This window comes from Tyto alba, unplaced genomic scaffold, assembly GCF_018691265.1.
Source record: "Tyto alba isolate M040663 unplaced genomic scaffold, T.alba_DEE_v4.0 Super-Scaffold_38, whole genome shotgun sequence".
NCBI classification, from domain to species: Eukaryota; Metazoa; Chordata; class Aves; order Strigiformes; family Tytonidae; genus Tyto; species Tyto alba.
The window spans coordinates 1,388,140-1,404,850 of record NW_024881313.1 but is presented as its reverse complement, the minus strand read 5'-3'; the positions used below and the strand labels follow the sequence as shown (position 1 = coordinate 1,404,850).

The window sequence follows — 16,711 nt, the reverse complement described above, 5'->3', positions numbered from 1 at the left end:
TTTCTTACCTTATGTCTCTTTCAGAGCCTGGTGATGCAAAAGAGAGGCTGAACAGCTAATTAAGCAGCTGAAATTAATCAGCTTCTTCCTCATAATGTTCAGACCAAGTAAAAAACATGGCACCTTTGTTTTTTCCAATTTGGTAGTGAGTTTTCAGAGTTGCAGGCAGGCTAAATTGCATGTGTGTGGTGTTATTCTGTGATAAGAAATGTCAGAAAAAAAGTAGATGTTGGTTAAGTAAGCAATGATGACTGTACTATCATTGCTTCTTGCCATTTCACGTTCCCTGTATGATAAACCGGTTTATCTGAAATCGGTGGGTACTATACATCATTCATATGACTTTGAGAGACGGTTATTATCTTTAATTGGAAGGCTGTGATTTTTTTTTGCAGTGACTGCATTGATCCACGTGTTTAATATACTGTCTCATTATGCTTCAATATAAAGCATATAATATTACATGGGACAGGCATTTTGATAGTTGTACATATCACTGTCTTGAACGCTGCAGTAAGATGCCACACTAATTCTGCCAAACCTGGAAGGGAATAACAAAAAGCTTGGTTAGTAGAAGTGCGTAACAAATAAGGCTTTTTAGATACTGCTTTTTAAAACACTTAAGATAGTCCAGGATAAGCAAATTTGAAGTAAATAATGGTTGCAACCTCTGTATTGCATGATCTGTCTCTATTCACAAAGTGTGAAAAAGTTGATTAGAAATTACTACAGTAGTATGTGTGTTCATGGTAAGAAACACTGTCATTTGCTCAGAAAGATGAAAGTGGTGGAATGTTCCAGTTTTAAATTTACGGTGAATTTTTGTTGTGGTCTTTGTATTTGATTGTAGGAACAGTGTTAGCTGTCTTAATCTCTTCAGTAGGCTGGCCTTTGTCACTAGTGTTATTTTGATACTTCTGTATTGGCTTTCTTGTAGTTTAAAATAGGCACTGATTTTAAATGCTTACATGACTGAATTATGCCATTAAATTGTGAGTTTATAGGTATTGGCTAGGACTGTTGTTTTTTTTTGCATACAGACTCAAACATAATTTCTGTGGTGATCTATTAAATCACTTATGACTCTTCCATAAATTAAAGTCATTAACAAAGACTGTCTTGCAGCATGTAAGTTTATCTTCTAGAGTGGTGAGAATACTCAGCATCTGGTCAATTACTTGGTAGGATTAACTGGAGTACTCTCCTAATAATATGCTGCAGACTTTGTTTTGGCATTTCAGCATGGAGCTGCTGTGCCTTTGGGGGATATTCACCAGAAGGGTGAAAGTTTCTACTTAGCAGAAGGACCTGTGTATTTGCAGTGCCTGAGAATGCAAAGTGGGCCTTGCTTTTTAATATATGATGGAGTTCTCACATTAAACTCCATAAACATAAGAAAATCTCCCTTATTTCTATCCATATGAAGCCATCCATCAAAGAAACTTTCATAGTATTTTCCTCAGCAGGTTTTTATATAAGTAATTCCTTTACGTAACTTCCATAAGTATCAGTTTCCAGTCAAACAATGATGTACTTGCTTTTGTGCAGATGAATGAAAATGTCTTAATGTTTTCTTAACATGTTCCAAACATACTGGTTACAAAGTTTGCTTAGCATACAAAAACTGGGGGAGGGGGGAAATATTAGTGGGTCTTTCCTGGAAATTTGCACTAAACCTAAGGGTGAAAACCAGGAATGGCTGCTACACCCTTGAAATAAGTTTTCAGAATTGTCTTGAAAGTGATTTGTCAAAGAAGACTTGAATTTGCAGTGTGTGTGTGTAGGGTACTGAATGTAGTTTTTCTCTCTTGTGTGGTGCTTTTTTTTTTTTTTATGGTTCTCAAAGCTAGTGTTTTACAGATGGCTTAAGGAACTGGAGAATGATTGTGGCCTGAGGCTTGGAGAATGCATGGGGTCTGTAGCATTGAAATTTGCTTTTAAATCCTTGTCGAGGCACTGTGTTCAGAACACACAAATGTGAAAAGAACAGGCCAGAAACATTCTGTAATGGCTATGTTAAACTGTAGTACTGCTTCTCTTCAGATTAAGAAAATACTTTCCTCATTTTGTGTTTGTATGTTGCCATATTGTGAATTTACTGAACAGTTTCACTATCTGAAAGTTCAAAAGAAGGTTATTTCCATATACACTTACAGAAGGTATTAGTAACTTTTTTAATATATCAAAATCATCTGTATGTTCTCTATCAGATTATCAGTCTTGCCCTTTTTTATCCCAAGCTGTTACAAAGTGGGTGGTATGACTGTAGTGGTTTTATTATGAAGTTTTGGATATATCAACCAGTGAATGAATGATGTTTGTGGTATGTTTCTGGGACTTGATGGTCTTCCACTCAGGTGGTGTCATCTCTGTCAGCTTGACTGCTGGTTATTTTTGTACGTTACCTGAATGTCTAGAATGAGTTCTGGTGAGGAGTGTTGTGAGGTTGTTGTAAGTTCTTAAATAACTACAGCTTCTGTGGCTTAGGCATCTATAAAAATTCAGTTAGGTATTTTTCTTGATAACCTGTTTCAGCTTTGGGTTCTGAAGGAGTTTTGCAAGGGGTAGTAATTACTGTTTTGTAAGTGATACAAATCTGAATAACTGAAAGCTGTAAATGGCCAATTGAAGCAAACAGATATTACACAAGTTAAATCAGGCTTGCCTGTTTTTCTACCGTACCTCCTTTTGCCCTCAGTGTGGGAAACAGCAAGCAAAAAATCAGTCATGGGGAGTAAACACTGTAGTGGATTGATTTCCTTTCTGTGTGTCACCTAGAAGTCACTTCCTCCAGAGTGCTAACTCATGTGGTCATTGGATGTAGTTCTTAGATGTTTATTAATTCTGCAGAGTCTAGAAAAATTTGGAATGAGTTAAGATTAAAGGGATTTAAATGATTTCATGGTTGTCCAAATGCACTAGAATGCTACAGCAAACAGTTGCATTTAATTTTAAAACAGGAATAACTTAATTGTCTCCATTACTTTTCCAAAGGAGAAAATAAACAAATGGCTAACAGTGTTCTAAGATACCTATATTTTGGCTATGCCTTGCTGCTTTCTCTTTTGTAGTATAATTAGGGAGAGATTAACTGTTGTCACTTACCCATTTTTATCCAAATTATTCCACAACTTCAAAAGTGTATTTCAGCAGCACATCTGGAGGCGGAAGAGTCTTGCCTGAGAACCAACACACCAGCTGTACATGAGTTGTTTTGTGCTGGAAGGATGAAAGGTCTGGTATTTTTAAAATAACTGGATCCATTCCTGCATTCTAAAATACATAACCAAAATTAATGAGTAAGAATTTTAGTTTGTAATGTTCCTGGTGCTTAATAATAATGGTGGTGGGGTATGCAGGGTCTTTTTTGCTTCATCGAAACATTCTTTCACTGCGGTACACTTTCACATGTTTGTAAGAACATACATCGAAGACTTGATATTAGATCATGTTGTGCAACTAAAAAAAAAATATTTCAATGTAAGGATATCATAATAGTCAAACAGGACACAAACTCAGGTCAGGCAGGGATGAGTACATGATTGGAATATTCTACTTGGAAGAAGCTAAATTATTTTGAGAGGTATGGGAAAATGAGCAACATGAGCAAATAGGAGTCTGTCAGATGTTGCAAATATTTTTTTTCTGAGACCTGTATTCAAGTTCTTTGAGAAAAATACCAGTTTTTCAACTGTTAGTGAATAAATAATGCGAAGATATCTTTCTCGTTTAATGCATGGAAATTAGTCTATAAGGGAGTATCTTAGTGGAGGATGAGGTTCTGCTAGAGTGCTAGAAGCACTTTTCTGGAAAGAAGTTTCTTCAGTACTTGAGTTTACAAAAGGGAGAGTTAGGAAGGAGAATGCAGGCTGAGTGTCTGAGCTAGGTCTGTAGCGAACTGGAATGCTCAGATGCCTCGTATATGTGCCAAGTGGTTTGAAATGGGAAGATGGCTAAAGACTACTGCTTGGTTTAAAATGTAGTTGCTTTACCAGGAGGAAGAAAGAGTGAGAAGTAATTTGAAAGTAGTAGGTTTGCTTACCTCTTTACGACATATGTATTAAAGCCATATTTTGCATTAGGAGAATATGCTCTAAACTAACTTGCAGTCTAGATACTAGAAAAGCAGTATCCCCATAAAGTGTGCACAATTCGAGTAGATAATCAACTGAGTAGGACAAAGTTAAAGGCTGGTTTTTGGTTTGGTGTTTGGTTTTTTTTTTAGCAGAAATATAGAAGCAGATGTTTTTCTCAGAGAGTTGAGTAACCATCACTTAGGTATATTTCCTGTGGTGTTATTTGGAATTTTTTGGGAACTGGGAGGAAAGAGAATACAGAAAATTATGCCAGTCTTTCATACAGCAATGCCTATCTGTGAAAAGTTTTAGTCTGCTGTTCAGTGTGTAAAAGCATAAATCTTAGAAGTGATACCAGGAGAAATCAGCTAAAGGCTTCTGCGTCCACATGAGTAAATATTGTGATTTTAAGGAGTTTGAAAGAAGAACAGGTATTCTAAGGAATACACTGTTCGTACCAGTTCAGCTTTGTACAACAAAGATGTCTGTTGCGAATATTGATCTGCCTGGACATGTGCTGGTATAGGAAGTAGCAATTTATCATCACATGGTAGTTCTCTGGTGGTTTGCACAAAGTGATCTGGAATTCTTATCAGTCAAGACAGTCCATTTTTCTACATATGGAAGGCTTTGTATTTTTCCTTCTCAAAGTACAGTTGCTAACTAGAGAATGTATTAATGATTTGTACATCAAGATCTGTGCTTTTATTTAAGGAGATTGCATTTGATACATGATAGAAGTGAATAGCAAAGAACTTGATGTGGTGATGGAGTTTTCCCAATTCGCTCAATTTTGTAGCATCCTTTAGTGGTACTGTCTTCAGAATATTGCTTAACAATAGCAAAACTATGGGAAAAAAATAGCATTTCTTGTCAGTTGATATTTTACTGATAATGTGAAAGTCCAAATCTGTTGTGTTATATTTCAATCTTGATATGTTAAGAGGCTGAAGTCTTGCAAGAAGAATCATAACTGGATTTTAATATCCTAATTTGAAGCTTTAATGGGAAGACTGGTTATTAAAGAAGATAACTGGTTCATTTGTCACAGATTCTGTCTACTGTTGTCATCTTAACAGTGATGGTAGTTGTACTGTGGACTGTTGACTTTGGTAAATATTAGGACAAGTTATAGGTAATCCATGCTGCATTAGTGAATTAGATCTTTTTCTTACTTGTTTTGTAAAACTGATACCACCCCACTGTCTTTTCATAAACAGGTTGTTACTGGCAGAAGCACCACTGAGATCTGAATCCTGGAACTTGCTTTCAAGAACTTGAAACAAAGGACTTATTTCTAATTTGGGCATGGCTAATCGAGGAGCAACAAGACCCAATGGGCCAAATGCTGGAAATAAAATCTGCCAGTTCAAACTAGTACTTTTAGGAGAGTCTGCAGTTGGCAAATCAAGTTTGGTGCTTCGTTTTGTAAAAGGACAGTTTCATGAGTTTCAGGAAAGTACAATTGGAGGTGAGAAAATTATTCTGTTAATTTGTTTTATGTTGAGTTTATACTGTACTTGCCCTTGACAACCTTGAATGTAATTGGCACTTTAGAGTGGGTTGTTGGCAGTGAGGATCAAGTCTGAGTCCTGTGACTCTAGTTGAGCACTGTAACTTTCCAAGCTAAAAGTTGTAGTTGGCACAAGGCTGTAGCAAACATCCATGTCAAGTGGAGAAAGCAAATGTGTGCTTGAACTGCATAGTTTTCAGAATGGGGCTTGATGTTACATTTTGTTTGTGGGTAGATGTGTGGCTATTTTAATGGTGCTGTATGTTTAGTGCATGAAATAACTGCTTAATGAGAATTAAGAACTTAGTTGCTGTGAAAACAAAGTGCTTCATCTTCCAAAAAGGTTATGTTGTCATTTGTGCATCCTGGCTTTGCTTTTGATTTGGGAGAGCTTGCTACATTTCTGGATAGACCTTTCTTCGTTAGTAATCACAAAATTTAATATGCTGTTTTTACATTTTGTGACCTCAAACAAAACAGATTCTGGCTACTACAATTAAAAAAAAATAATGTGTTTAACTTTGAACAGATTTTATCCCACTTCCCCCCGGCAGATTTCTTCTTTTGTATGTTGCAGTTGTTAAGTGCTTTGAGCTGTATTCCTCCTTGGGTAAATTTAAACTTATCCTAAAGATACCTAATGACATACAGACTTAAACAAAATATGGATTTTATGGGTTGATAAATACTCTGTAGTAGTCCATGTTGCTGCTTGCATGAATTAGTCTGTTTCACTGTAATATTTGTGAATCCCTTTCAGTGGCCTGTATGTGTCTTTACACATGAGCAGTTGTTGAAATGTAAAAAAATTTACAAAGCTTACAGAAATAAATACAAGCTGAATGTCATTGCATCATTTTTTTACCCTATTTCCAGCTGTTACATGTATTTATTTTGTATATCTATCAGCATAAATGAAGAACCACTTTTTTTCTCCTTTAGTGGTCTTACTAATGCTCATTTTTGGCGTTGTGTATTTTATAATGGCTTTAGGGTAAGTGTTAGTGTGAAAGGTTTCTGTGTTGTCTGATACAGCTATGTGGTAATATGGAGAGCATTCTCAGAGATCTATAGTGAATTAACTTTCCAACATCAATGTAGTTTTTAGTTGAAAAAAAACACTTAATGAAGTGAAATTCATTTTTCAATTTCAGCAGTCTCCGATTCATTTGACCTCCTTCTTCTTGGTTTTTCTTGTTTTCTTGTTTGTCTGGGTAGAACTAGGGATAACCCAAATCTTGTTATCCTGTTTAAAATCTATACAAAGGTTAAATAAGATCTTAAGTTCAAGTTCAGATATATAGAGTTTAGTGTAATCTCTTTATCAACTTGCACATCTTTTATATAAAATAGAAACAAGAAAATGTCATGTAATACAGCTGAGAGATATTACATGTAACAACGTTGGGATTCAGAAAAAGTTTTCTGTAGAGAAAGCTGTCTAATTCTGTAGCTTGTAGTTGCCTAAGGCATAATTTTCTTTGGATACAGAAGGGCCTTTTAACAAAGAGAGGCTTATGTGCATTGTGAATCTGAATAAAAACATCTGAAAGAGTGCAGTTAAAGGCAAACATGTTGGATGGTGGTGGTGTGTTTGGTAACTAGACTATGCCACTTCAGACTAATACAGCAATGACTGTTGGTTGCTTAAGACAAAGTATGGCTGTTAAGGATGATAGGCTTTCAGATAATTACCACAGCTGATTAATTGTCAATTTACTATGGTCTTGCAAGATAGAAGAAAGTTACCTTGTTCGCAGAAATTAACTGGCATTTTATGGTGGTCGAAATGTTCCTTTCAACAAAAACAAGAGGATGTCACAGAGTAAACCCCTTGTTTTAATTATCTTCCTGAGTACATACCTTCATTTACAGTGCATAGCTACACTCTTCTGTTGAAGAGAATAATTTCTGTAAGAACTTCATACTCCACTTATTGAACATCTTAAAATATAATATTGAGCTGGTTCTGAGGAGGAAGCCTTTAGTCTGATGCAGGATATATGTTTTTTTCCTCTTTATTTTGGTTCTGGAGTGCTTAGGGAGCTACCAAGAGGAGCCTGTTTTACCAGTGCTTGGATATTTAGCATTTAGAGCCATTTATGGTGATTTAACATTGGAACATCAAAGCCTTTACCTTCTCCAACCTGCCTGTTCATCTGTGATGGATCCTAATGCCTCTGAAGCAGGAACACCTGACCACTTGACTAGTCAACTTCTGCGTGCTAGTGTCCTTTATTGACTTGCTTTTGGTTTACTGCAATATGTTGAATTGAAAGTTGCAGCAGTTTTGGAATGATTCATAGGCTATGATGTCTTGGAGTATGTGGGACAGGGTAACGTCTCAGGTATGCAAGGGTTATGGGTCATTGCTTCTTCAGACATTTGATTTCAATTGGCCACAAAGTGTCAGTATGCATAGTGATGAGAGTCCCCAGTTCAGCCAAGTAGGGGGCTTCCCTTTGTGTTTCACCAAGCAGAAGGTCCTAAAATATTTTTTTTGTTGGTGGTGTTTGTGAAGGAAAAAAGGACAAGCCAGTCCAGAGTATTTCACTAAAAGTCTGTCATGACTGGAAAAACAACTTGAAACATTTATGTTGGATTGCACAAATGTTCATCTAAATTCTTGGAATTGTTGCATTTTCTGCTGTGTATGTACTATAACTAGGAAAACAATGTGACTATAAAGCAGGTAATGAAGACAGCTTGTCAGACCACTGTAGTATTTGTGTGCTTATTTTTAAACTTCCAAAGCTAATGTAGAACAGATGACTAAATTAAAACTCAAAGGGTTAAGAGAACCCATAGAAGGAAATCTTGCTTTTCAGGGTTTGGGTTTGTTTTTTCCCCCAAAAAAATCTTGAGATTCTAGCTTAGTTTTGTAATATGGATTTCTACATTGTGTGGGTATTCACCTCCATATTTCTAATACGTACCTTAATCTGAATGGAAAATCTTTACTAGGAGTAACTGCTTGAAGGCTTGGAATAAGTTACTTACTGTTTTCTGTAATTAGAAGACCATTATTTGTGGTAATGCATTCAGCTGTAGTGGCAATGGATGCAAGTTTCCCTGAAACTGCAGGCTGTCACAATTATGCTGAGATGAATTCTTGATCGCTTGAGAAGTGATTCTTTCTTCCATACCCATTAGCAAAGGTGGAGTTGTCAGAAGCTGAAAATCAAGGCTTTAAGATACTGTTCAAGTAATGTAAATGTTTAGACCTGTAAATATCTGAACTGGTGGATTATAGCATGATGGGATGCTCTCACTGGTACTCTGTATAGTCTGCTGAAGCAGGAAGAAATAGATCCAGAAAACTTGAGAATGCTTATGGTTACTCAGTTTCACTATTACAAAAAACAAAACAAGGGAATGCTTTCCAATTACTGCTTTCTTATGTCTTTGACTTAAGGAAACGCTGGTTGTTTAAAAAACTGCTCTGTGATGATGATCAGTTACAGTCTATCAGCTAATGCTTGCTTCAAACCTGTATTTTAAGAATAGGCTTGAATTGTTTAAGGAAATCATATTTGCATCTCTGTGAACATAATGTTATATGAATATAGAGCTATGAGCAGACTTACAGTTTCAGCACCTCTATCTCTTTTGTAGCTGCGTTTCTAACCCAGACTGTATGTCTTGATGATACAACGGTAAAATTTGAAATTTGGGATACCGCTGGGCAGGAGCGGTACCACAGCTTAGCACCCATGTACTACAGAGGAGCCCAAGCAGCTATAGTGGTATACGACATTACAAATGAGGTAAGTACTGTATTAGGGAGGCACCAGGGGGATTTGGAAGTTCATAGTCTTGCATCGATCTTTTCTTATTTTTTCTCACTGACTTGTGTGAATTGATTTATTATTTCTTAGAATGGTTTGAGTTGGAAGGGGCCTTTAAAGGTCATCTAGTCCACCCTCCCTGCCATAGGCAGTGACACCTTCCACTAGATCAAGTTGCTCATTTCATATTAGGCTATGTAATGTTAAATTGTGCCTGTAAACTGTTCTTGCCAAAAGACTGTTTCTAGGACTTTTTTACTGTATTAAAAAAAGACAGAAAGCAAATTCGGTTGAAGTGTTTCAAACCCACCTTTAAATCAGCTCGCCTGAATTGAGCTGTTACTCTCACCACATTGCTGCTGGCAGTTTATTTCTAATAGTGAGAGACATTATTTTAATGTTGTATTACTGCAAGTTACAGGTAATGATTCAAAAAGTAGCACAAGCCATTGAGACCAAAACCTAAGGTTATTTGATTTCTTTTTATTTCGACTTAGATCAGATAAGCTTCACTTGTTTTAGGTAAAATGAGACTTAAACCAAAACCTTCAAAAAAGCCAGAAACCCTGTACTGTAATGAACAGTGTTCAGTAATTAGAAAGTGTTTTGAGACCTTTTTGATACAACTGTTCATAAACTTGATTCTGCTAGAGGAGAAATTAAAATTCCTATTTTCTCCCTTAACCACTTATGTTTTCCTTACCCTTGTCTACGTAAGTATCTTCCTATCTTGACTTACTTTTCCAGCATTTGAGAACTAAGGTAGGAATGTTTCATTTTAAAAGCTCAGTTGGCAAGTTGGAGTGTGCCTTTGGACAAAGGTAGCAGCCTTGCGTTGGCCTTTTGCTTGAAGTATAGATAACACAGATTGGGATAATAGGTGAGTACAAAAGGATGATAAAACTCAGTTGCATCATTTTGCAATCATTAACAGGAGTCCTTTGCCAGAGCGAAAAATTGGGTCAAAGAACTTCAGCGACAAGCAAGTCCTAACATTGTAATAGCTTTAGCAGGAAACAAAGCTGATCTAGCTAACAAAAGAGCTGTGGATTTTCAGGTATGTACTGAACTTCTGTTTATAGAAATAGCATTTGGTTGGAACAGAAAGTAAATAAACCTAGGAGGAGCTTGTATACATAGCCTAGCTAGTTGTTACAGAGGTCATACTATTGAAAATAAACATCAACTGAGACTAATTAAATTCTACATGCTACTGAAAAATCTGTTTCTGTGCAAGTGATATATAGCAATAGACTTTTTTGAATAATTGTTTGACTTTGAGGAATATCTAATTTATCTGCATATCTTTAAGACTAGTTGAATTTCTTTTCTTTGGTGTGACCTCTTCCTTTCTTCTACCTGAAATTACCAGTAAGTAGAGTTTCACTGGTTGAGATAGCAATAACTGTTAGTGCTAACCATTCTCTTGGACTTGCCAGCAGGAAAATTTTGATTATCGTATGATACAAAGCTGATTGATGTGCTTAACTTGCTTAGGCTATGCTGTTGAAGCAGTGTTCAAATTCAGAAAATAGCTTCCAAAGCAAATAAAATTCACTGCAGATGGTTCCGGTACATTCATGATTGATTGAATTTGAATTAAATTGTATTTGTTAGTCATTAATTCTCTTAGTTTTAATCTGTATTTGGTGTCACTTTTTGGTGTGAGATATTGCTGTGTGTACTAATGAATCCTTTTGTAATGATAGGAGTAGGACTATGAAGGTTATCAGTGTTTTAGGTATTTTTCTGCCAGAATTCAACAATGCTGTTTTCTAATTTTATACTTCTGTGTAATTTGTAATGTAAAGCTTCATGACAGAAGACATTTGTGTTTGGTGAAAAATTGTGGTATTTAACAACAATTTCATACGTGTGTGCAGTCAAAAACTTAATCAAATTTAATTACTAAAGTAGAACTACCTTTACAGTCTTTTTACAAGATTAATATTTTTCAGATGTTTGGGGTTTGTTTTTGTTTATGTGGATTTATAGTCTCCTTGCAGGCTTGACAATCCTTCTGCATTGCAAAGCACATTTTAGACTTCTAGGTATTTGTTAATGTGTTATATCAGATACAGTTATATAGATCTTAGCAGGTGTCACTTAAATGAATGTAAATGCCGTAAATTTTTTTTTTTTTCATCATAGGTATTCTGTAGTTTGGCTTTTTGCAGATTTCTAATTGAATGCAAAGGTAGTTACATAGTCATAAGAAGCTGGGGATTCTCAGCTGAATTGGCTAACAGGAAGTCACAAAAATAGGAGACTTTTTATAAACAATGTATTTCAGATCAAAATTCAGACTGAAAGGAGAGATAACCTGGCAAGATATTTAATACTATGATTTATAATTGTGAATTTTTGTCAGGATAATGAAACTGATCTGATCTGATCCATCTGTCTCAGTTCACAAACTGCCTTCTTTCCAGGGTAATAACAGACTTTCTGATATTCGATGGCACTTTCTGGAGCTTACTGTTCTTGCTATCCACGGCTAGTGCTCTGGATCAGGGTTGTCTTTTTTAATAAATATTTTTATTTATTATTTAGTTTTGCCTGAGATTTTTCCATCTATATATTTTTACAATGAGTAAGATTTAAGGTTGCATTTTTAACTGTTTAACTGCTTTATGGAATTTTAACTTCATCATAGCTGATGAATAACAGCCACATGAGTGTTTCAACAAACTTTCTTTCAAAATGGTATAGAAATTGTTCCTAAGTAGCAATAGGAGTAAAATGTGTAATGATTGTGTGATTTTTGTTTATTAATTTTTTAAATTAAGTAATGCAATCTTATTTTAACTTTCAGGAAGCACAGGCTTATGCAGATGACAACAGCTTATTGTTCATGGAGACATCTGCCAAAACGTCTATGAACGTAAATGAAATATTCATGGCAATTGGTGAGTTCATGAACAGACTGAGAATTTAAGGGAATTGTCTTCATGAGATACACACCATCACAATCTTCCGAACCCAAGATCTTTGTTTTTCACTTAAATTTCTTCTGGAATTTAAGTTTCCTTAGGCCCTTTCAGATACTTTTTGATGTTCAGATAAACTTGAAGTACAGTTGTACAGGTCTTCTGTTAAGCACCAATCCACTTGAATTAACTTGAGATAGCTAAGCTGGGTTACTTTCACATTCTGTCAGCAAGTTCTGTGTACCTGTTTTGATTCTATAATGAAAACTTCTACTGCTTCATGTTCAAGCAAAATTAAGCTTTAGCTGTTCTAGACAAAAATAAACACCTTTCCCATGGTGTAGGTAACCATAAAAAGTTTTATACAGCTTTTCTTAATTGGAAGAGGTACTTAGCATTTAAGTGAATGTGTATAAATATGTGCCTTTTGATGGTATGTTGTTTGTAGCAGATTCTACACTGCCTTGGATAGGTGCAGAACCTGGAATAAAGTACCGTTTATGAGACAATGGTAATTAAAGCTGAAAACGTTTCAAAATGGGAGTGCTAATGGACTTGCTTAAAAAACAAGTCAAGTATTCATTTTAGTCTAAACAAAACATTTGCTAAATACACTTGTATGAAAATTTTAGCTGCATTTGGAATTCAAATATCTGATGCCCAAAAGTTGTGCCAAAGATGACAATGTGTGATTAAATTCAATGTCCAAGTATAAGTAAACGACACTTCATGTGAAAAGTAAATTTACTAATATATTTTTAGCCTTAACAAAATCTTAGGGATTTGTGAAGATACTAACATGTAACAGTAAGTATAAATTACTAAGAAATTTTGTGAATTCCGTTGATAGACACAAAATTATATTTGATTATTGATTAAAATTTTGAAAGTAGAGAAAAAAGAAAGCATGCATTTTTAGGTTGGCCACCAACTTATTTAGTAATCACAATCACGGTAGTGGCTCTGCTGCTGGGGAATAGTAATGTATAGTGTCAAATAACCGATAACCTTATTAAATCTATTTCATATTTGCACTACAGTGACCTCTCCATCCCACTTTTTGTGAAAAACAGCATTTGCTATCAAAATTAAATTTTTCCAAAGAGCTCTTCTGCTTTCCAAGTCAGTAAAGCAGAAGGTAATTTGTGGTGTGGTTCAAACTTCTAGCAGATGCAAATTAAATTATCACTATAGCAACAGTTTATAACTAGTACTTGCTTCATATTAACTATAAATACTGGGGGGGGGGGGGGGGAAGAACCACCTAAGTATATGAGTGGAAGTGTATTTTTCTCATAAATGCTCAAGATAAGCCTGCATTTAATGATGCAGAAATGCTCAATTACACTGTTCTGGTGAAATTTTAAAATTAATTTGTTTGAAGGCACAGTTTGCATCTTGTTAAAAAAAAAATATTCCTCAAAATCTGATAATTTTTTTGGTAATTTGTTATACCAACAAAATTTCTTACCTCTCCATATTCTGAGGCATACAAAGTAAATTTGAGAAAACAATGCCCGGTTAGTACCTGGGTGTTCTGTCTGCGGTGTTGGTTGTCCATGTGAGTATTCTTCCACATCAGTGTGTGAAATTCAGCTTTGTCAGCGCATCAGAACAAAATCTCTGCAGCAATGGACCCTGAAAGGAAATCTCGATGAGGATCTAAGTATTGCATGGAACTTGGAATGGCTTCTTTCACAACATGGATGCAGTTCTTGAGACCATGTGTAAACATGATCTTTGAAAATAGGAGAGAATGAAAAATGAGAACGCGGGCAGAATTGAGGGATGCAACCGAGAGCTGCTTATAAATTGACTGCTTTAGACTTCATTCAGAACTTCCATTGAAAAAATTATGTTAATTCACAGTTCAAGAATGTGTTTAGAATCCAAAACAACAGTGCTCAGAGGGCATTTTTCTGCTGGTGCTTTGTCCCTTTGTACTGTCTCAGCAGTGTAGTACCACATGAACTCTTGGGTTCTAGCACAGAATTGTAGACCAGCCCAAGTTGGAACGGACCCCAGATGATGATCTGGCCCTACCTTTTGTGGGAAGGGAATCCAAGATGAGGTTACCTAGCTCCCTGAGATTATCTAGCACTGGGACACATCTTATTGATGTGTACTCTGCTGGTTTTCTGGTTGTTATACTTGCATTTCATTACTTTTAGAAAAGTTGTTCCTTAAAAAGCTGGCCAAAGTAATTACTTTAGAGTTGAAGCATGTGGCCAAACTGTAGAACTGGGATGGTGGCTGGGTCCTGCTCACATGGGCAAGACAACCCTACAGAAGTCATTTTATGTAGAACTTGGCTTTCTCTCCATCAGAACATTGCTAGGAGGAGCTACTGCTCAGAAGGGTAACATTTGTCACCATTAGTTTTTATGTCAGGGCCAAGGAGGTACCTTGGAGCTGCAAGGACAACAAAAATTACCACTGTCAATTGACTCATAAGAGCTGTAGAGAAGAGACAGCTTGAAAAAAAGAAGAGAGACTTGATCTAGTGCTGAGGGCGGTTTTATATGTTGTATGCAAATCCTTTTTCTGGCTAGGTAGCTGGGCAGTAGTTTGACCCATTTCTGTCTGTGTTTTGTGCCCGTTCAATCTTTATGTATCTCTTAGCACTGACATCCTGATCTTAAAGCCTGTCAGTGTCAGTGGATTCCTGACCCAGGGTACCTGTGCAGATACATTTTACTGCTCAAGTTAATAATGCTTTTGAAAATCACAGACAAGGTAGCTAATCATTGAGAAGTGTCTTAACTTCTTCTATTACCAACACACTGAATGAAATCAGATTTTTATAGTGATTGTATTGATATGCTTATATAGTAATAAAGTGTTGACTGTGTGCTCTGGTGATTTAATCTTAGTACAAGCTCAGTTTTAACTCTTACTTCTTGTTGATTTTATAGCAAAAAAACTGCCCAAGAATGAACCACAGAATGCAGGAGCCAACTCTGCCAGAGGAAGAGGAGTAGACCTTACTGAACCCACGCAACCACCCAAGAGTCAATGTTGTAGTAACTAAAACATCAGTTGCTTTAAACTGTTCTGAATATTCTTCTGCTTCATAACTGTTAATAACCATGGAATTGGAGTGCTTAACCTGGCCCAGTACAGCTTCCAAACAGTGAAGAGACTTATGATAATAGTCAAGTTCATGATACAGAGGTGGTTTGGTTTTTTTTTTTTTGACCTAAAGTTTTAACATGCATGTATCCACCACTGGCTGTAACGTTTCAGCAGTAGAGGAGAGATGGAAGCGGAATAAACTTCCTTCAGCTGAAAGGTTTTAAAAATCACTTACCATTAGGGGTGTAGAAGAACTACTTTCCATGGACCTAATTGGCCAGTTCCTGTAGCCTCAATACTGATTACTGTTATAATAAATAGAATTGGGACTTTTCATAATTCTCAATTGTGCTTTAAAACCTTTTTAGAAACAGAGTCTAAAAATTACTTAAACTTATTCACAGTATTGATGCAACCAGTTGTTTCTGCAGGTATCTACTGTTTAGTTATACATTCCATAGTTTAATTACAAATAATACTTGCATTAACAGTTTTAAGAACCCTGTGCTTGCAGGAAAGTGGAGTTTTAGTTGGGACACTGTATGTAAATTCTATCAACCCAGTTAGTTATCTAAAGGAATTAGTGATAAATCAAGTTTAACTTAATTTCTAATATGTTAAGAGGGTACAAACCAGTAAATTCAACTTTATAATTTAGGATTTTTTTTTCCTCTACAAACTGTAAGAGCTCTTCAAGTAAAACCACATCAAACTCGGTGTCTGTGACTTCTTTCTTGTTTTTGATCATTGCTGGCCATTACAGTTTGGTTTTCCCCTAAGGAAAATAATAGTGCACTAACGATTATGTACATCCAACTTGATTTTAAATTTGGATATTAATGTACTGTAAATAGGTACTCTGCATCGTAGTCTACATTTGTTTAATACTTTCTGTAATATTTAAGAGTCGCTTAAAGGTATACAGAATGTACAGTTACTTAAAGCTAACTTTTTTCCTCTCTAATCAAAGGGGGTTCTAAGTTCTTCCTTTATGGCTAGAACAGTAATAAATGACGCTCCTGTATCTGTAACATGAGTACTGCTGTCTGTCAGTAATGAACTTGCAACTTTGTTTTCCAAAGTACATTTTCTTTTGATCTGTCTGGTATATTGCACTAATTCTTTTAGTTATTTTCATTATATGAAATCTACCAAGTGTGTCAGAAGAGATGAATTAGTCTATTTAAATGTTGAACTGATAGCAGAAACTTACTTGTGCAGATTTTAAATTTGCAGTAATCTGGGTTTAGCAAGGAAAATGAGAGTTCACCAGTGTTTAGTTTTATATTGAGGTGCTCAGGTTTGAATAAAGTGGTTTAAAAAAAAAAA

At 35.7% G+C, this 16,711-nt stretch overlaps 1 protein-coding gene and 1 long non-coding RNA gene across 3 annotated transcripts in view; one reads left to right on the top strand and one right to left on the bottom strand.

The window, feature by feature from the left end:
* Positions 1-16,711, top strand: part of RAB5A (RAB5A, member RAS oncogene family) — a 17,473-nt gene extending 762 nt beyond the window's left edge. The window contains exons 2-7 of one of the 2 annotated variants that reach the window (XM_042801688.1): positions 3,141-3,234; positions 5,297-5,547; positions 9,205-9,356; positions 10,312-10,434; positions 12,193-12,286; positions 15,223-16,711. In XM_042801688.1, coding sequence (XP_042657622.1) covers positions 5,385-5,547; positions 9,205-9,356; positions 10,312-10,434; positions 12,193-12,286; positions 15,223-15,338 — 648 coding nt within the window. In that variant the 5' untranslated portion in view covers positions 3,141-3,234; positions 5,297-5,384 and the 3' untranslated portion in view covers positions 15,339-16,711. The remainder of the gene's footprint in view (positions 1-3,140; positions 3,235-5,296; positions 5,548-9,204; positions 9,357-10,311; positions 10,435-12,192; positions 12,287-15,222) is intronic. The other variant, XM_042801687.1, reaches the window with a different exon arrangement.
* Positions 351-3,191, bottom strand: LOC122154306. Its single transcript, XR_006166186.1, has 2 exons — positions 3,106-3,191; positions 351-541 (listed from the first exon to the last, which is right to left on the bottom strand). It is a non-coding gene; the product is annotated as an uncharacterized LOC122154306 (long non-coding RNA).